This window comes from Pogona vitticeps, chromosome 1 (genome assembly GCF_051106095.1).
Source record: "Pogona vitticeps strain Pit_001003342236 chromosome 1, PviZW2.1, whole genome shotgun sequence".
NCBI classification, from domain to species: Eukaryota; Metazoa; Chordata; class Lepidosauria; order Squamata; family Agamidae; genus Pogona; species Pogona vitticeps.
Window position 1 is genome coordinate 37,845,788 of NC_135783.1, and position 22,016 is coordinate 37,867,803.

At 42.6% G+C, this 22,016-nt stretch overlaps 1 protein-coding gene across 1 annotated transcript in view; it reads right to left on the bottom strand.

Annotated features, from left to right (window-relative positions):
* Positions 1-17,983, bottom strand: part of PARP1 (poly(ADP-ribose) polymerase 1) — a 53,565-nt gene extending 35,582 nt beyond the window's left edge. Inside the window, exons 1-4 of the mRNA XM_020786545.3 lie at positions 17,774-17,983; positions 6,381-6,543; positions 3,979-4,097; positions 1,790-2,004 (exon numbers count right to left, since the gene is read on the bottom strand). Of these exons, the coding sequence (XP_020642204.3) occupies positions 1,790-2,004; positions 3,979-4,097; positions 6,381-6,543; positions 17,774-17,893 (617 nt within the window). The 5' untranslated portion in view covers positions 17,894-17,983. The remainder of the gene's footprint in view (positions 1-1,789; positions 2,005-3,978; positions 4,098-6,380; positions 6,544-17,773) is intronic.
* Positions 17,984-22,016: the final 4,033 nt, after the last annotated feature.

A 22,016-nucleotide genomic window follows, 5' to 3' on the forward strand; every position in this document is an offset into this window, starting at 1 on the left:
GACACTGGCTGTGTGAATCACATTGTGAGTGGCAAGTGGATGCCTGGTTCTGGGGCCAGCCACCTTTGCTGGCGAGTCTTATATTTATCTCCCCCAGGGCAACGAATACAAATTTCCCATCTCTAATCAAAACTATTCCCTCAGCACTTGTGAACAGTTGCCAAACGGGCTATGGCCATCAAACATCTCATTAGGATGCAACATCCTAAGGTGGTCAATAACAGAGTGGACACACCTCCCCCCACAACTGCATTTGTAGACCAGAGGAAAAAGTAGGTGAACTAAGACCAAGCGATTTGTCTCAGTGCCTCATTTAATCCTGGAGAGAAAGATCTGCATCTTACATAAACTGCTGATTTATTCTAATAGCGCTGTGTAGGTTTTGAATGGCTGTCTGGGCAAAAGTAAATAACAGGAGAGATTTCAAACCAGCAACAAAATGACAGTGCAGGCTGTTTGAACACTTCCATTTAGCCACATTATTTTCCACTGCGATTCTTGTGTTTTGTTTCATAGAGACTTGGCCTACAAACACTGGGTAATTTTACAAATATTTTATGGCATGCAGAAGGACTATTAGAAAATGTCTCTCCTTCTGAAAAAAGAAAAAGGGTCTAGAAGAGGGAACATTTCCATATCAACAAATCTTTTTTTAAAAAAATTAACCCTGGTCAAATCTCTGATCAGGTAGAGATGCTGAATGAAATTGTTTATCCAACTTCATTCGGAGGCTGCCCTGAGCAAATCAAAACACAGGCCTCAAACAGATGGACACAAAGGCAAAAGCATGAAAACTGGACCTCTCTGCATAAGCAGCAACAGCTGATCAGCAGAGACATGATATAGCCTTGGCTTTCCTAGCAGAGGATAGCACAGAGTAAATTTGTTTGACATCGCAGCCCCAGAGCAGAAGCAAAGCTCGTACACTACATTCATAGAGTGCAAACCACACAGTTTTGACACATTAGTGATCTCATTGAGTATGTTCCTAAGCTTCACACTTGTGGTTGTGCTCTGATTTATCTTCTAATAATATCCCTCAACTTTAATCTGATTTACTTTCTTTTAACTACAGCAATTGACAGAAGAATTTCTTCCCACAGATGTGTGTATTTCTTCAATGCCCAGAGTTTAAATCAAGAGTGGGCAACTTGCAGCCTATAGTTCATATGTAGTCCCCAGGGCCTTTTTGCAGCTCCCAGCACACTCCCGCCAATGGAAAAAGGTATTATTAATTCCTGCCAACAAACCAAATTCTTATAATTCTGAGATCATTCTGGTTTGAGAAAAAAAATGCATGTTGCACAAATCTGGCTTCAAACTAAGTTGTATTTTTACTCCTGTACCAATAAGATACATTTAGGTACCAAAAGTCTCGGCAGGAAGCATAGAAGAGCCCAAGTATTCTCTTACATTGCCTGCCAACTCTCCCCTGCCCTGAAGTGCCAACTTGAAGACAGCCAACCCAGTAGGATCAGCTAATACAAGAAGTGTACAAAGCCAAGGGGCCAGCTCCGCAGCCTGAGCAACCTGCCTCTCAAGTCAACTTTACTTGCCACAGACAGCCTGAAAGCACTGCCACCGTCTAGAGAACCGACAGCCAGTATCCCAGCTATGAGCCATGACAACTCCCTGAATATCTCTTCTTCAGATGGGAGGAGAAAGCAATAGACCTCTTTTTCTATTAAAGAAATACATTCTGGCATCAGTGATTTAGAAGAGTTTAGTAGACTTAACTAGTACTGCAACATAGTGTGAGATATGCCTTCTTTGGCCATATTCAACATACCCCTCATTTTTAAGAGCAGGCAGCTGCTTCTTCAGAGTCTCCTTATCTTCTGCGCTCAGGAGCCCAAAGCCTAAGAGCTGAGAAGCACTGAAGGTAGCAAGAAACCCCAGAGCTGCTCTGCGGCTGATGAAGCATGCTGGGTGATACCAGTTGTCTATCATCCCCAGCTGGGGCTTTTCAGGATGCACCATTTTCTTTGAAATTCTAATTTGACCCTGGAGAGGAGATTAAAATAAATAACACCTTGCAATGTGTCTGAATTATCATATTAGGAAGGGCATTTATGCATCAATTCAATCTTATTCTTCTTTTAAAAAACACACATAGTTTGTGATGACTTAAGTCAGTGGTTCCCAAAACATTTTTATTCTGGTATTTTAGAAATGGTGTTTCAAATTGGGGATCGTATCCCACATTTTCTTCTGAAAGAGCTTGCCCCAGCAAAGGAATTGGGTCATAATATCCTGCAAATATATAACCCTGAATCCCAAGCTGAACGTTTTTCAAACTACCAATTGGGCATTTTTCATAGAATCATGAATAATGAAGTTGGAAGCGGCGTCTAAGGCCACTGAGTCCAATCCCCCGCTCAATGCAGGAATTCTCTTAAAGGAAATTATTATTTTTTCAATTAAAAGCAAAACACTGGCTATTTTAGTGTTTAAAGATACTTAGAAATTCACATTAAGGAATAGCAATTTTGTTGCTCTCAGTTATTTTTTACATTTTGCCAGGCCAGGGTAGAGAGTGAGATATTTTCCCGAGCAGCAAATGGGAGAAATGTTGAGCCTGTTTTTCATCAATTTTAAGTACTGTACAGGATTAAGTTTCATAGTCCTGCACTGCTTCCCTGCAGTATCATCCTCCTCAGGATTTTGAACTCTTTTGCTGCCCTTGTCAGTTTCAGGATTGTATGGTGGTCAGATTCACATGGTTGCATCAGTTGTATAGGGCACTGGTTCTTAACCTTGGGTTACTCAGGAGTTTTGGACTGCAACTCCCAGAAGCCTTCACCACCAACTGTGCTGGCTGGGGTTTCTGGGAGTTGCAGTTCAAAAACATCCGAGTAACAAAGGTTAAGAACCACTGGTATAGGGGATGTAGCTCTTCTCGGTTTCAGTCCTGTATACACTTTTCAGTTTCAAATGGCTGTAGTACTCAGTGTAAGAGGTTGAAATTGATAAGAGGTTCCAATAAGGAATCAGGTGGAGAACGGTATTGATTTCTGCATAGCCTACTCTAAGCAGTCATTCAGGGGAAGAAACTGTAGACATTCTGCTGGCTAGCATTCTGAGGGGAGGAAAGGCAGAAAACCCTGTAGAAAGATGTGGGACCAAAAACCATCCAGATTCACAAACCTAGTCCTAATAAGCAAGCTCCATAATTCCAATAAATTCCATCAGTAACTGACAGAAAGCCAGGCAAGCCCAAAAACAATATTAATTAAAACAAAAAAACAAACAAAAAAATCTCGTTACAGCCTGAAACTATTTTAGAAGGAAAAAACTGAATATACTTGATCCAAGTTCATACCTCCAGCACATACCAGGGTTCATAGCCATAGATTGTACTATTATCCGCATGCATAAAAGCGTATCCACACCTATGCGTGCAGACACATTGCCTTGCTTTTCTCAGACACATATATACTATGTCAAGCATGCAACATAGTATATGAGAGAAAAGGCAAAGCTAAAGGTTGGTTTTCTCTGTATCTGGAGTTTTGAATAACCACCAAGCACTACTATCTAAATAAGCCCCCTCCCCATACAGTTCTGCCGATTGTTGGTACAGTTCCAGATACATTGGGAGTAGCAAGAGAAGGTACAATTGCTCTTTTCCTAAAGCAGGCAAAAATTTGAATCAAATGTCAGAATTCATTGACATGTTATAAATACATACTTTAGTATGACAACTGATGAATGAGATGTAAGAGCCATTCACTTAACACAATATTTGAGTGCTTCTGTGAAAAGCATGATGGAATCTGAACCTGGAGCGCAGGGGAAATTCATGCTTAAATTCCTGCATTAAATCTGTAAACTTTATGAAAGATAAGAAGCTCCCCTAGATGGAAAGTTGTAATGGCACTGAGTTATTGAATACGTACATTAAGAGTACTATATTTGTACATTAACAGTGCTGTATTTAATATATGTTACAAACACACTATTTTATTATCTGTCTACCTTTTCTATCTTCTGTTCACAGCCTTTGCAAGTACTTCTGTTCGACTTTGCATATTCTGCTGCAAAATCATTTAAACTCTTCTCATTTTTGCCACCTCCTTCTTGGTCACCACCTTTGCCTAGAAAAAAGAAGACATTATTTCCAAGTTCTGCTCCAATGTATGGAGTTACAAAGCTTCAAGGAAAGAGAAAAAAGATACAGGGTATGGTGATGCCCCGCTTGACAATGACCCCATTTGTCACATACAGCACTGATGGTACCTGTCTGTCATGGGTTTGGAGGGAAAGTTCCATCCTATGGGGAGTGGAAGGCGGGACATCAGGGAGGAGGAGCTGTACTGTATATATATTTGGAGCTTGTGTGGAGAAGAGGAGTGGGAGTCTGTGTGTCAGACTGGGTACAACTGTTTGTCAGTTAGTACATACCTGATAGGTTCAGGTTTCTATTTAGGTAGCCAGAACTGATAGGTTCAGGATCTGTGCGTTACCTTAAGGTGTTCCGTGGGAACCAAGCTGTTGTATGTGTGTGATTAGGACTATGCCACGTTACAGTATCCTATTTACCTGATTCTTTTATTTACCCTGTTTGTTGTTTCAATAAACCTTGTTCTTTAATTTATAAAAATCCATTCCTGGTCTGTGTGACTCCTTATAGGGAATGGTTGGTGGCAGCATAACTATAGGGTGGGATACTCCAGTAGGTCTGGGGTTGCCACACCATTAGACGACAAAATCGCTTTATGATGAGTTAACAATGGTTCCTATGGGGTTTTTTCCACTTGACATCGATTAGGTGCCTGCTTTGCGAACATTTGTTCACAAAACAATTTTCCGGCTCCGCAAAATGGCTTCCCTTCATAAAATGGCTTCCTTCCCTTCGCAAAATGGCTGTTTTCCGGACCCCTGCTTCGGAAGACAGCGATTTTAAACAGCTGATCAGCGGTTCTCTATGGGCGATCTTCACTGGACAATGAGGTACTTCCCCATTGGGACGCATTAACTGGTTTTCAATGCATTCCAATGGGGTTTTTTTTTCACTTGACGACGATTTCGCTTAACAGCGATTTTCCTGGAACAGATTATCGTCGTCAAGCGGGGCACCACTGTACATGGAACAGATTTAACCACACCTTCCCAGCTTAGGCACTACTATTTTCAGCATCAGCATCACTGCCACCATTTCAAATGGCTAACCATGAATAAAATAGAATTGAATTGCTTTCTTACAACAGTCTGATGAAACAGTCTAGTTTAGAACCCTATTTAGTGGCCATGTCTGAGAAAGGGAGAGGAACATAGCTGCATCTAATAAATCTCTCCCCCGCAGAACATCTAGTTATAAAAGTTTGCAAGAGATCACCGTAACAATTATGTTAGAATCATCTTGTTCAAAGTTTACACTATAGGGCAAACAATGCTTAAAGGGTTGAAGCAACTCTCTTGTGAAGAAATGTTACAATATGCTAGGCTTTTTAGTTTCCAAAAAAGGCAAGTTAAGTGGAGATATGACAAAATTATACGCAGTGTGGAGACAGTAGGTATTCTTTTGAAATTTCACATCAGAGATCCATTGAATGGTAGAAAATTTAAGGAGAAAAAAACAAGCCTTCACAGGTCGTACAGCTAAACCCTTGAATTCACTTGTAAAATGCACTGGTGAATTTCCATGGAAGGGCCAGGAGTTTTCACAGTTAATTAGCCAAATTCATGGCATACAGGGCCATCAGTGGCTACCGATCATGATGGATATGTATCATCACTGATGAAAAATGTATCCAAGTGCTGTTACTGGGGAACCTAAACAGAAAGCTAGTACTGTGCATATGTCCTGCCTATAGGCAAATGGATGGCGATAGTGAACAGCACGCAACCCTTTGGTTGTACACAACATGCCTTCTCTCAAGTATTCTTCTGTACCATATGTCTTTACACCAGCACAAGCAGTCATAATGATATTGTGGTGCTGAAACAATGTACTAGATCAATGTAGAGGGTGAATACTTTAACAGTACAATCCTATGGAATTCCACCAAATTCACTAATACTCTCAACTGTTTATAAATAGCAGTGTTTTCTGCCCTACTGCCTCCACATACTGTACTGTCCTGGCTGTGCTGACTAGGGAAATATAGGGATTACAGTACAGCAAAACCAGGAGGTACGATACTGGAGAAGTGTGGTGAATGGAATTACAGCCTTAACCATGAGGTCTATTTTGTAGAACAGTTGTACAGTATGAGCAAGTGTATTCTAAAGGCCTCCTAACCACATGTAGCAATGTTTTAAGCTGGTTTTAATTACAGCACTACAAGGCTTGTGAACATAACCCAGCCCCTAGTAATTTATCTACGCTCACACAGCAGTGCTTCTCCTTTTTGACTGTCACTAGCAATTTGCCTTACCTGTGCTAACACCACCACTTTCTATGGATTTTTTAATTTTCTCTTGATCTTCCCAACGCAGTTCCGAGAAGCCATCTATATCAGAGTGGGACACCAGTCGAGCTCGCTTCCAGAAACAAGAAAAGTGGTGCCAGTGGGGTACTTTACCATCAAACATGGGAGACTAAAAGGAAGAAGTGGTAGAAGAAAGAAAGAAAAAATTCAAATACAAGGAAGAATATTTTGTTTGCAGAGGGGAAAATACAATCTTTATGACCCAATTTCTAATGCCTCTACTCATGAATTATAGCCTATTTGTCCCATAATACTGTTCCCAACATATCTTCTTTTCCTACCTTGTAAGTTTACTCAAAATACTGCAGAGGATTTTTTTTCTTGGACTTATTCGCACAAAAAGATATTTCAGTTGAAGCACACTTTATCTCCAATTTTCACTAAGAGCTGGTTTGATAGATACATACTAGCTGCTTTACATTCTATTGCTTTGTTCATCAGCAAGGGATGAATGTAAGGTAAGACTGCACCAAACTGTTGAAAAATGTACCCTCAAGTATCCCTACTGCAATGTAAATGATGTAACAACTCTTTTTGGCATATGAATTCTATCAACTGTATATTAAACCATCTCCAACTTCAATCTTCTGTGCCATTTTTGGAGAAAAGAGAAATGTGCAAATATCTTTGCCTCCTGATGCAACATTATTTTGTATGTGTAGTGGCATGCCTACATTCTTTGATCTAGTGTCCCTTCTGAACACCTTACTTCATGGAAGCAACAGTGGGCTCACAGGGAAGGAGTTATTAACAAACGATAATAATAAATGTCCCCGTCTCTCCTCCACTAGGAGCTTTTTATGCGCAGAGGTCTTCTCACAAAAATTCTTAGATACCTCACATAGGATTTCCAAATTGTAGGATGTTCAATTTAGCTTGAAAACTAAATTGAATCTTCTGTGCCATTTTTGGAGAAAAGAGAAATGTGCAAATATCTTTGCCTCCTGATGCAACATTATTTTGTATGTGTAGTGGCATGCCTACATTCTTTGATCTAGTGTCCCTTCTGAACACCTTACTTCATGGAAGCAACAGTGGGCTCACAGGGAAGGAGTTATTAACAAACGATAATAATAAATGTCCCCGTCTCTCCTCCACTAGGAGCTTTTTATGCGCAGAGGTCTTCTCACAAAAATTCTTAGATACCTCACATAGGATTTCCAAATTGTAGGATGTTCAATTTAGCTTGAAAACTTTGTCTGTGGTACTTCATCTCTGATGGTATATTGTATGGCATACAAACAACCATATGCACATTTGAACTTAGAAAACTGAAACTTAGGATACAGTAGGACACAGATTCCTATTCAAGGGTATTCTGGTCCTGAAATATTTATTCACACAACATTACTAGAGCAGCACCAACTTTAGCCATTCCCACGATAAGTCTGCTCACAATCCAGAAAATGAGTTTATCTATAATCGCTCAAGTCCCAGTGTAGGACTGGTGAAATCCAAGTTCATTCCCACAGAGCCATGAACCTTCCTGGGGGAACTTGGCCAGTTCCTAACTCTCATTTAATTTACCTCACAGAGTTATATATGTACCGTAGTTCTCTGTTGGAAATAAGGCAGAATACAAATGTGACGGCCAAAATCTTGTTGCTTAGGGTAGCAAATCACACTACAATAGGCCTACTGAATCAATGGCAATTTGTTGAGTCAACTACTCCATTAGTTCCACAGATTCAAATGGGCCTACTCTAACTGTGACTTATTTTAGCATAGTAAGTTACAATTAGAGTAGGCCCATTTTAATTAACTGAACCTACTGTATGCAGCACTTGACTCAACAAGTCCTTATTGATTCACTGGTTCTACTCTAAGCAGCAAGATTTTGGCCAACCTGTGTTGTTGTTTTCAAACTGGTTTCTAAACAGTTCAAGAAAGATGCTCCAACAAGAACAGGCAACATTGTTTACCTTTTTTCTTTTTAATGGAGGCCTCACCTTTCTTTCTTCATAACTTAAAAGATGGTGGTGGATACTCACACCAACAACTTAACACATTATTCAAATATCATATAAGAAACAAAACACACCTTAAAGACTAACTGCTATATTTTAATGTGAGCTTTCATGGACACAGTCTACTTCCTCAGACATAAGAGGGAGACTGCATGGAAAATATTTATACATAACTACAACATGAGATGGTGGTTGGTTAATAGACACAAGTTGCAAATTGTGTGTGTGTGTGTGTGTCAATGTGGCATTTCACACTGGGTGATGCTGTAAGACCCCTGTTTGATATTCAGTTCTTTTCTTTTAAAGCTTATGTTTTTGTCTTTTTGTTTTTCCTTTGTTTCTTGTCCAATATGCTTGCACAGACCAACATGGCTACCACTTCAAAAACTACATTACTCTCAGAGTAACAGGAGCCCAACTCTATCTTAAGGACCTATCCTTCACTTTAATAATTTTTTTAATGCTATGAGCAGATGACAGCTTGTCATCTCAGGGTATTTGCAAATTAAGGTCAATGGCATAGGCTCTGAAGACGAGCTTCACATATTAAAACGCTCAGGGATATGAAAATAGATTAAAGCAGTAACAGTAAAATGTCTCATGAATCTATAATCAGCAATATGTCATGTGTAACCAGAATGCATTTAAAGCAAGAATGCCTGAAGTCCAATGAAACATCTCCTCTTGAGGCCCTTGAATTGCTTCTCACAGGAATGTAATCTCATTTAGCTGATGAATGACTCCACAACAGAAATTAAGCTTGCTTCATGAAAAGCCTGACATATCAGGAAGACCAGAGAAAAATCACAGATGCCACTATCTGATCTGAAACTGTACTGTGAGGCAGCTATCAATTGACAACTTCATTTTCCCACATAACTGTGATTATTCTATTCCTTACAAAGGTAGTAGCACTGTTTTTCCTCAAGCTCCCACTTGTCTATAAGAACATTTATTAAAATAACTGATTCACATGGATAAGCCGTAGTAATTTATGTATCAACTTGCTGACTTGACAATACAAAACATACACAACACAAGGACAATATAATGATAAAGCCAATAAGCAAGGGCATTTCCCCCTACTTAGCAAGACAATAGTTGAAATGTGTATTCACATAAGACTGAATATGACTACAGTAATCTGTATTCCATTCTCTGTTTAAGTTCATTATTTTCCCTATTTACCTCTATAAACTCTTTGAAGCAGTTCACTATAATTGTACTTTGCCAGTGCATCATAATTTAAGAGTAATTAATGCTATATTATGGTACTCTTGTTTAGAACATAGTTACATTCACCTTGGGCATTAATCTGAATCATTGTCAGAAGGTCCTGCCCTGGAATCCCTTAAAACTTTTAAAACTCCAGATGCAAGATATGTACAGTACATGTAAATAATACTGATAGGACGGTCCTTATCTGTCTCTTATACTGTACTTCTTTTGCTCTAAAATTAACACTGTTCAGTTGTGTGAGCAGGTCAATTTCTTAAAAGAAACTGCACTAAGAATTACCATCAGCAGCTATTATGAGTTCTGGAACATGAACTACATGAGCTAGGATTTTTCTGTCCAGACAACAAGCTATCTTGGAACATAGAGCAGCTGCCAAACACACTTTCCCTCACTAAAGAAAGGAACCCACTAGGCTCTTTTATCCTCCTGGAATTACAAGCTGAACTTTTGGGTTAAGAGGACAAGCTTTCAGCCTAAAAAGCTTCTAATTCATCTCATGGTAAACTACTGTAGCTAATTTGATAACAAAAATTCCCTCAACCAAAGACATTTTACAAAGCAATGAAAACTGATGAAACAAGGTGTGAAAGCATCACTTCCGTGAGCAGTGACTCAGTCTAGAGTCAAAGTAACTGCTAAAAATAGAGCCACTTCACCAATGCTGCTGTAGATAACAAAAGATTTAGGTCACTAAGAAATAAGTGTCTTAGGTAGGAGCAAAGTCTATTCAGTGTCTAATTAGCTAAATAATGCAAGAAAAGCAGCAGCCAAAATCAACAACAGGGGAGAATCTTCCCTTAGCAAAGGGCAGTTCTGACCACTAGCTTTTCCTTTCCCTCAAAGTCTTCCATATAGACGCGATTGCATCCAACTGTGTTCTGCTAGCAGAATAAACACTGTTGGCATATTAAATTCTCCTCCCCTTGCCCATGCTCCCCACATGCTCCCCAAACCTGCTATGACAGACTGGGGATCCTTTGCAGAACAAGAGGATGTATGAGGGGCTACAATGGGGAAAGGAAATTCTCACGGCCTGAGCAGAAGTCTCCTCTTGCAATGTTGGATTTAGCCTGATGTCTCCAAGCCTCAAAATAGCTTACTTCAATCACACCAAAGTGATCAAACACAGTCTTCCATGACATAATTAGTAACTAAAATTAATAAAAATGCAAATGCTCTAAGTTTTGGAACCTTGTTTTTATTTTGATTGATTATTCTCATAAGTGTTTTTAATAACTAACATTTTTTCCACAGATATACAGGTATGCTGTCAAGCCAATTCTGACTTATGATGACCCTTCCCAAGGTTTTCTAGGCATACAGTACACAGAAGTGATTTATTTTCCCTCTTTCTGGCAACACTCTAGAGCTGTGCAGCTTGCCCAAGGCCACACAGGCAGGCTCTACTCCTGGGAGACATAGCAGGGAATTGAACTCCCAACCTCTGGATCTGCAGCCAGATACAGTGGCACCTCGACTTACAAAAGCCCCTACTTACGAACATTTTGACTTACGAACAGCTCCGGCCACAAAATTTTGCTTCGACTTGTGGACGGAGCTTTGACGTACGAACAAAAATAGGCAGGGAAAAGGGGCAGGAAACCAGTTCTGCCCCTGCTTTCAGTGAGTTCCATGGCTATCCAAAAATTTGAACCTAGATCTCCTGCATCCTAGTCTACATGACATTGGGTATCCAGCAACAGATAAACATACCCTGAGAAAACTCATAGAAATGTTTCTAGCAGAAACAAAGTCACTAAATTATTTGCAAAAATGAAATGGCCCACTTCTCTCTTCCTAGCCAGCTACTGTATTTTTTGCTCCGTAAGACGCACTCCCTCCAAAAAAAAAAAAAAAAGTGGGGGGGGGGCAGTTTGTGCATCTTATGGAGCGAAGGCAGCGATTTCGTCCCCGCTGGCCCCGTGGGGGGGGAGTGTCGCAAGGGTCCGGGTGAACCTTCCAGGACCCTTGCAACGCTCCCCCACCCCCACCCCCGGGCCAGCACGGGCGAAATAGCCAGGTTCCAGGTGGGGGGAGCGTCGCAGGGGTCCTGGAAGGCTCACTCGGACCCTTGCGATGCTCCCCCCACCCCCGCACGGGGCCAGCGTGGGCGAAATCGCCACCTTCTGGGACTCTTGAAGCTTGGGAAGCTTCAGAAGACTGCCAGAAGCAGCCGATTTTGCCCCCGCTGGCCCCATGGGGGGGTGGGGGGAACGTCTCAAGGGTCCGAGTGAGCCTTCCAGGACCCTTGCGATGCTCCCCCCACCCCTGCACGGGGCCAGCACGGGCGAAATCGCCAGCTTCTGGGACTCTTTTGAGGCTTGGGAAGCTTCAGAAGAGTCCCAGAAGCTGGCAATTTCACCCCCTCTGACCCCCGGGGGGGCAGGGTGAGTCTCTAAAGGGTACTGGTACACACCCTAGGACCCTTTGGAGGCTCACCCTGCCCCCCGCCAGGCTAGAGGGGGCGAAATCGCCACCTTCTGGGACTCTTTTGAGGCTTGGGAAGCTTCAGAAGAGTCCCAGAAGGTGGCAATTTCGCCTCCTCTGACCCCGGGGGGGCAGGGTGAGCCTCCAAAGGGTCCTAGGGTGTGTTCCATAAGATGGACCTCTCCATAAGGCTTACCAATTTTTAGGAGAAGAAAACAATTATTTTTTTTCCTGTTTTCTTCTCCTAAAAATTTGGTGCGTCTTATGGAGCAAAAAATACAGTAACTTCCATCTGCTTCCTCACAATCATCACTCATTCCACTTTCATACAAAAACAGAACATGACAGCAATCTGACAACTTGCAGCTGCACTTCTTTTCAGGACTTTAAAAAAAATCATAAATCCATGTTTTGTTTGACGTTTGATCATACTGTCAACTTCCTTCTGAGTCTGTTTCTTTTAGAAAATGCCTTATTACATTACATCCCTTAAAATGCCTTTTCATTTAATTCAGTTTCATTAGCATATCTTATACACATACAAAAAGAGATATTGCCTTCTGTTTCTAACATTGCTGAAATCATTGAGGTTCAGAACTGACATTCATTCAAAAAACAGTAATTGAAAAATGCAAGTTTACAAAGTCATCAGGACCCAGGTGATCTTAGATACCCTTTTCATAATTACTTCATCGAAATGTCTCTTATAACATTTAGACCAAAGGTAGAGATATGATACAGATGTGCATTCAAATGTCAGTTTACTCATCTGTCTCCTCCTCGTCAATGGCATCTCCCTGGCCCAGTTCAGATGTTGCACTGTATGGTCCAATGTTACAACTGGTGTAATGGTGCCTACTTAAACCATTCCCCCACTACATCTGAATAAAGAAATCGGTCTGTAATCTGAGGTTTCCTTGTTCAGATCTAACAAGAAACTGAAAATAGACAATAAATATTGAATTATATTTAAGAACATGAGAGAAAGAAAGAAGAGCAGAGAACACCAGAGGTATAATGCCCACTCTCTGCTAGTTTATCAGACTTTGTTACATATGAAGTAATATTTCTCATAAGGGACGTGGTGGTGCTGTGGGTTAAACCGCTGAAGCCTCTGTACTGCAAGGTCAGAAGACCTGCAGTTGTAAGATCGAATCCACGTGACAAAGTGAGCCCCCGTCACTTGTCCCAGCCCCCACCAACCTAGTGGTTCAAAAGCATGTAAAATGCAAAAATGCAAGTACTGTAGATAAATAGGTACCACCTCGGTGGGAAGGTAACTGGCGTTCTGTGTCTAGTCATGCTGGCCAAGTGACCGTGGAGGACTGTCTGCGGACAAACGCTAGCTCTATGGGTTGGAAACGGAGATAAGCACCGCTGCCTAGAGTTGGATACGACTGGACAAATTGTCAAGGGGAACCTTTACCTTTTTAAAATATCTTTCATATCTGATTGCACTATCATTATGATTTAACTCAGAGCTAAGCAACTTGTGGTCCTGAGCCTAATTCAAAGGCCCTCCATAAGCAACCAGGCACCTGTATAGAGCCTAATGGACTGTGAGACTATGAGTCTCTTGGAAACACTACAGAAGCTTCCTTTTTTTTGTACACTAACTGCAGGAAACAAGGCCTGATACAGCCATGCAGCCTCGGAGACAGGCCCTGGTCCAGGTGAGTGAAGAGCAGGTGTCAGTAAGTGTAGATCTGCCAGCTGGTGCTCCCATAATTCTGCCTGGGGAACACTTCAGGGAGCTGAAGTCCAGAAAAGAGGAGCATGTGCGTGTGTGAACGTCATTTCAACAGGGCTGGGGCACTGGGAACCCTCAAACTTACTCTTGTGTCAGATCACAACACAGTACAACTAAAAAAAGGATAAATGCAATTTACAGAAATTGGTCAATACTTGACAGTCAGTTATTACTTGGTTGTAGTTGCCACACTTAGCATCAGACTATTCTGAGAGCTGTTGACATACCTAAGGCCACACAAAGAACTCCACATTTATTTATTTTTTAAAGAAAGATGGTACAATCCCAGTGCAAACCCTTGTTGTATTTCTGACTTAAAGCTTAACTGGTAAGCCACTGTTTTCTGATATAACATACAGTATATAGGGCTATTGCAGTAAGAAGACGAGGCCTACAGTTGTGTTCAAAATTATTCAACCCCCAATGCTGTAAAGGGGTTTAGGGACTATAGTGTACATTTGGAATTGTATTCAGAATGAAATCCTACAAGGACGTTTTAAAGAACCAAATGCAACTAAAATAACATCAATTGTTTATGTAATACAGTAGTAAATGTTTCTTTTGTGGTTTCTTCATTGCCACAATTATTCAACCCCTTAAAGACTACCACTCTGAAGAAGAGAGGTTCATTCAGGTGTTTTCGATCAGGTATTGAAAACACCTGTGGATGTCACCGAGCACCAATCAAGCATAATAAGCACCAATTAGGCAGCTTTAAAATGACTGTGATACTCAGCTCCTTCTAGACATTTACTGGTGTGGTTACAAACATGGTGAAGTCAAGAGAATGGTCCAGGAAGACAAGAGAAGAGGTGATTTGTCTTCACAGGAAGGGCAATGGCTATAAGAAGATTGCAAAGAAGTTAAACATACCAAGAGACACCATAGGAAGCATCATTCACAAATTCAAGGCAAAGGGCACTGTTGAAATGCTACCTGGTCGTGGAAGAAAGAAGATGCTGACTTCGACTGCTGTGCGCTACCTAAAGCGTAGAGTGGTGAAAAGTCCCCGTGTGACTGCTGAGGAACTGAAAAAAGATTTGTCAGATGTGGGTATAGAAGTTTCAGCTCAGACAATAAGGCGCACACTGCGTAATGAAGGTCTCCATGCCAGAACCCCCAGGCGCACCCCCTTGCTGTCTCCCAAGAATAAGAAGAGTCAACTGCAGTATGCCAAAAGTCATGTGGGCAAACCACAAAAGTTGTGGGATAGTGTTCTGTGGACTGATGAAACAAAATTAGAACTGTTTGGGCCCATGGATCAACGCTATGTTTGGAGGAGGAAGAACAAGGCATATGACAAAAAGAACACCTTGCCTACTGTGAAGCATGGCGGACGCTCAATAATGCTTTGGGGCTGTTTTGCTTCTGCAGGTACAGGGAAGTTTCAGCATGTACAAGGTACCATGAATTCTCTTCAGTACCAGGAGATATTGGATGAAAATGTGATGCAGTCCGTCACACACCTGAGGCTTGGGAGACGTTGGACCTTTCAACAGGACAATGATCCCAAGCATACCTCCAAGTCCACTAGAGCATGGTTGCAGAGGAAAGGCTGGAACATTTTGGAGTGGCCATCGCAGTCACCAGACTTAAATCCGATTGAGAACCTCTGGTGGGACTTAAAGAAAGCAGTTGCAGTGCGCAAGCCTAAGAATTTGACTGGAGGCTTTTGCCCATGAAGAATGGGCGAAGATACCCGTAGATCGCTGCAAGACACTTGTGTCAAGCTATGCTTCACGTTTAAAAGCTGTTATAATTGTAAAAGGATGTTGTACTAAGTACTAAGATTGAATGTCACTTGGGGGTTGAATAAAAACTAATAATGATGTGAGCACAGAAAAGACATTTGTGGTTATTTCATTATAAACTTAAGGTTATATTTCTCTGACCTACAAGTGCCTCTTTCATGTAAATGTAAGCAAGATGACTGAATGATCAAAATCAATGTCAAAATGGCCAAAACATTCAATTTCAGTGGGGGTTGAATAATTTTGAACACAACTGTAAAACAGCATCATTCCACAACCATACTTAACCATATCCAACATGGATACATGGCTTTCTGTAATGTTGTATTTCTACGGCAAGAACAGTATAGTTCTCTACCATAACATCTAAAGCTCTTTTCCAGTTACTAGGCTGGTCTGAGATGCTACTGTATACTTTTAAAACCAAGATTAAGCAAAAAGAGACCCTTCAGATGTTGTTGGCTTGCAACTCAAATCCAGCCCCATACTTAACAGTGAGGAATGCTTGGATATGCAGTTCAACAATATCTGGAAGGCTGGCTCCCCCGCTGTTTTCTAGGACGGATTCCTCGCTTTACAGGCACTGAAAATGGCCGCCGTGAGTTATTCAGCCCATTGGAACACATTGAACGGGTTTTCAATGCGTTTCAATAGGATTTTTTCGTTTTGTTTGACAATGTTTTCGCTCTACAGCGATTTCACTGGAATGAATTAACATCGTCAAACGAGGCACCACTGTATTAGGGTTCCCAGTCAACCTCTTTGCATGCAACAGCCGGAATGAGAACATATGGATGTGAATAAATGTCCTGCATATCTCTCTCTATAATCAAGGGAGGATAGTTATACGACAATGTTTGCTAACACAGCAATGAGATTATCAAATTGTTAATTACTTCATTTAGCAGGTCTTAGCCCTGATGGTAGATTTGGCTGTCCTAGGAATGCTAAGCAATGTGAGTCTGGCAGAGGAAATGATTTTTTTCTACTTTTCTCTAAGACTTTATTGCAGCCACCTAACTAAATTTAAATGCAATTCAGCATTAAAAAATTGCCCCACCCGATTTAAACTCAACTGGATTTTTGGGTTTACTGATAGTTAACCAAACTGTGAACACTTTTCTACGATCTTCCCATCCCTGGGTGAAATTGACAAGAAATCTTTACCTAGGACAAGAAACACTTAATTCAAACCTACACCCTCAGATTTCCCATGTAGTTCCAAAATGCATTATTGCACTGTGTGAAGGACACTCTCATAAGCTAAAAAGCCTAAATTAAAAAAAACAAGTTGGAGGCAGGAGCCTAGACTTAAGGCCTACACAACTTAAAAGTGACTTGCTCCTAAGCATACACAGTAAGATGCCTTTGGTCCTTTCAAAGAAAAAGGTGGGGTACATAAACAATTTTCTGTCATAAAATTTGAACTACATTAAGGCTCCCATTCTATACATGCTTCACTGGGCAATAATCCCCACTATGTTTAAGAAGACTAGACTTCCAAGCAGATGATTGCACTGTATCGTCGATGAATGCCTAAGCCAACGCTTAAAAGTGATGGGAGTCGCTTGATGAACGGCCACCGACCACAGAAGTAAAAAGCATCTGGCCGCCCGCCCCCCCCCCCGCACAGGAAGGCCTGAAAAGCTTCTTGGCGATGACCAAATGTAACTGAGCCAAAATGAGGGCGGGAGGGGCCGGGAGGGGAATTGAGTGACAATGCAACATATGTTTATGCAAAAGTAAGTATCGTTATGTTTAATGGGGCTTCCTCCCGGCTAAAACGGTTACAGGATCTGCGCCTCGTGGCCACTGTCCGGTTCAGAGGCGGTCTGCCAGGCGACTTCCCAAGTAAGAAGGCCCCTAAGAAAGGGAGCCGCCCGTGCAAGGAACAAGAGGGCGGCGGCCCCCCCCGTACACATCCTGCAGCTGCAACGCTGGCCTGCATGCGGCACGTGGCCGAGCGGGCTCCGGTCTGGAGGGCGGCAATTCGTGCGGCTCCGCCTGGGCGTTCCGCACAAAGCAGCGCAGCAGCTCCTGCGAAGCGCCTGCAGCCCGGCAAGAGAGAGAGAGAGAGAGGCGCCTGGCCGCCGCAGCAGGCAAACGTGGCGCGCCCCCCCCCCCCGTCGGGGCTGGGCTTGAACCCCCTTGCACAGCTTGCAGGGAGAGGGGAAAGGCAAAGGCAGGGCCGCCCTCGGCCAGTACCTGCACCATGATGGCCAGGCGGAGCGAGTCCTTGGCGATGTTGTCCCCGCATTTCTTGCACGAAGCCCGGCCGCTCTTGGCGTACTCGGCCCGGTACAGCTTCTCCGCAGGCTCGGCCATGACGACCACGCCGCTGCCGCTGCCGCCGCCGCCGCCGCCCCCAAGGACTGCTGAGCGCGGAGGGGACTGCTGGAGGTGGGCGGGCAATGGGAAGGCGGCAGCAGCAGCAGCAGCAGCGACGGAACTCGCCGGGTAGCGGAGCACGCAGCCTTCCGCCCTTCTAGGCCGAGCGCCGAGTCATCGAACTCGGCCCGGCTCCGTTCTAAGCCCTCTCCGTTTCGAAGCTCGATTCGTCGCGCCGCGTCACTCCCAAGGCTTCTGAGCGCCGCCCGGGGCTAAAAAGATCTGTCTCGAGAGCGGCTTGAACTCTCGGGTGGGGATGGGGTGGGAGGCCGAGCTCGTCTGGACGAAGAGGGTGGCTTGAGAAGGTGCCCCCTTCCTCCGTACTCCTCCTCCTCCTCCTCCCCCTCTTTAAAAAGAACGTGTTTTCCACCATTTCGAGAAAAGCGGTGACCTGAAATCGGGAGCCCTTCCAAATCCAAGGAGCACGTGCTTGAGGGGAAAAAAAAAGGAATTCCCAGCTGAATTCCTGTGGATACGTATCTGGGAATAAATCCCATGGGACATGCAGCATGCCTGGTGTATATGGTACATGAAGTTTATTTTTGAGCTAACTATTATCCTAATTGTTCCAAATGAACAGTAACCTGTTCTAGACCAATGTGGGATGGATTGATTCCCGTTAGGGACAGCATGGAACGCGCTAATGATAACATTTGAGAAGGAAAAAAATGTCAGTACACTTTGAGTTAAATTTCCTTTTTGGGGGAGTGGAAACGACCCCCCCTTTCACGAAAGGAGGAGGAGATAAAAGGAGAGGGCATGGGGAAAAGAAGGGCAGGTGCTGGAGGGAGAGAGAAGGTAGCGGAGAGGGTGACCCTAAACAAGAAAAAATAAAGTTCGGGATACATAAAGAGAGCGATGTTGGCAAGTTTTGGGGTCTGAGTCCTGAGTCCACGCCATTGGTACCAAGTCCCAAGTTGCAGGCCCCAAGTCTGAGTCCCTATTAAAAACAAGCTTTTCCTCCTGGGGAGAAAAAGGGAAGGGGTGGGTGGGATCTGTGTCCTGAGTTCAATCCAAGTCAGTCAGGAAAAAAACCCCAAGTTAAATCTGAGTCAAGTCACCAATGTGAGTTAAGTTCAACTTGGCAGCGAGTCCTGTGACTTGAGTCCCCATCCCTGACTAAAAAGGAGGTGGAAAGGCAGAGGAAATCTGACCCCACAACCCTCTTCTTGGAGAAAGAAGGAACTACTGAAACAGAGGAGAAAAGAGAGAGGGAAGTGGGGGCATGTTGCAAAAGAAAGGGTCCTGAGAGGATGGCCAGCTTTGGGAACGAGGGGGAGCAAGCAGAGAATCCACACTGTCAAAGGAGAGTGTGGTCAAGGGTGGTTGGGATTGTCGCCCATGCTGTGGCAATCTGTGCACAGCCCAGTGTCTGCCCCTGCGCCAACTGATCAACAAGGAACAATTTGGTGGACCCCACTGTTACTAGGAGAGACTTTGTCAGAAGTCACCAGAGACTGTTTAGGTTGATGAGTACTGATGAGCCCTTTGAGGTTGTGCTGGAACAACCCCCTGTTTTGTTAAATAAGGACTTTGTTATGAAAGCCAAAGTCTCCCCATCTATAGGGCAGGAATTGGAAGAAGCTCACATGGTCAAAACTGAATCCACTCACAACGGAATGGCCTATTAAGATCTGTTATCAGGAGGCAGCAAACAGCAGAACCTTAGTACATCCCTTTGTTAGTACAAATAGAATTGGTAGTGAATTGTTAGCGGAGGTTTTATGAACGGAATAATGGAGGTTTCAAAACAGTCTGATTAGAAGGTGCGCATTTATGGCAAATATCTCTTAAATAACCCATGTGATTAGTATAAAGGTTGCAGAAATACATGCTAGCTGATTTCTTCTTTCATTTGACTGCTGGTGAAGTATTGTGTATTAATGCAAAAATTGCAATATTTGAAACAAAACATCTGTCGCCCATCTAGAACTGTGCTGCCCAACCTTGGGTAACGCAGGTGTTCTTGGATTGCAGCTCACAGAAACCTTGGTCAGCACAGCTATTGGTGAAGTCTCCTGGGAGCTGCAAGAACATCTGGGATCTCAAGGTTGGGAACCACTGAGAATACTGTAGAACTGTGTAGATATATCTCCCTAGAATGAAGATATGCATTCTAGTGGTGCCTCAACTGCCATCTTGGTGCTCTCCATGAGTTGGAGGCCAATGTCTGCTCAAACATTCTTCTTCTTCTTCTTCTTAGGTAAGTTTCCCACACATTTTCAAAACTTGATTTCTGAGGCTTCTTACACAACAAACCCGAAAAAATCACAATAACCAAAAGCTTGGAAAAGTTCCTTTTTTGGCTTGTAACCTCTAGATTCTCATAGCCCGCACGGGGCAATAGATAATATCACTATTCCAGATTATATTTAATCTAATCTTTTTCTGATTACCTGAGCATTATATTGTTTAATGTATGTTGTTACCACCACCTTGGGGTTGGTGATTGTCTGTTTGCTTGTCTTATGGATGAGTTAATGGGGTGAGGTCTTTATTTTTTGCTTTGTTTCATATTGTGTGTTTGCATTTTGTTGTAAGCTGCCCAGAGTAGTGACTTGCCTCTGGATGAGCAGGGTAGAAAATGAATGAATGAATGAATGAATATTGAAAACGGCTGGTGTAGGACATCCTGTCTTTGCTTACATCTCTTTGCCCATTTGGCTTTTCCCTAAGTGCCAGTTCAGAAACGGTAGCACAGGTATGCATATGTGAATGTTGGCACTGAGGTTCTGCAGTTGCCTGAGATATGAAGCATACTTTTTTTTATTTTAAGAAATCCAGTTCAGGTCTTTCATAGTATGAAACATAGTATGAACATTGTTGTTGTTTAGTCATTTAGTCGTGTCCGACTCTTCGTGACCCCATGGACCATGGAGTATGAACATAGAAACATTTAAAATGTTGGACCTGACTAGATGGGATCTTTTTAAATTCACATCGTGAGTAAGGGAAGCAACTGTAGCATCTTTCCACAAGATGGCACTGTAGGCCCAGTTGAAATGCAGAATACAGACGCATAGGCATATGAATGCCCGTGCAAAACATTTTTTGAAATTATAAATGAACAGAGATTTCTCTTTTGTTTCCTCCCAAGCATCTGTTGAATATGACTTTGATTTTACAGGTATGGGTTGTATTTAATTTGCCCCGTTTTTGTTTGTTTGTGAGAGCTGGACCATAAAGAAGGTTGACCGTCGAAGAATTGATGCTTTTGAATTGCGGTGCTGGAGGAGACTCTTGAGAGTCCCCAGGACTGCAAGGAGAACAAAACTATCAATTCTGAAGGAAATCAACCCTAAGTGCTCACTGGAAGGACAGATCCTGAAGCTGACGCTCCAATACTTTGGCCATCTCATGAGAAGAGAAGACTCCCTGGAAAAGACCCTAATGTTGGGAAAGTGTGATGGCAAGAGGAGAAGGGGACAACAGAGGACGAGATGGTTGGACAGTGTCATCGAAGCTACCAACATGAATTTGACCCAACTCCGGGAGGCAGGAGGGCCTGGCCATGGAAGAAGAGTCGCACACGACTAAATGACTTCTGCCTAAACCTTGTATTAAAATAAGTTCAGCAATGTTGTATTTTGGGGGTGGGGTGCTGACAGGGAGTGAAGAGACAATCTGATAGGTGGGTGGGACTGGGCATCCTTTGTTTTCTCTAAGTGACTTCTTATAAATTGTTGTCCTTAAGCCACTTCCTTCTAGATTACTTCCCAGTTCTTAAAGAAAATGGTTCTTTGTTCTCCTTCATCTCTTGGCTAGTCTCGAGGGTGTGTCCATGTTGGCCTTCAGTGTGTTTGCATGTATTGAAGTCAGCTCTAAGTACTTGTATACAAGTTTAGGTTTTATCCTGAATGGATTTCTTGGATAATAAAAATATTCTACCTTACCATAAGCAGTCTTGACAGATTGCTACTAATTCATAGCCATCTGTGCATGTTATGTGTCCTCAAGTTGGAATTGACTTATAGCAACCCTAATAGGGCCTTCAAGGTAAGTGAGATATTTAAATAGTAGTTTTAACAGTTCCACTCTGTCAATGAGTTTCTATGACTGA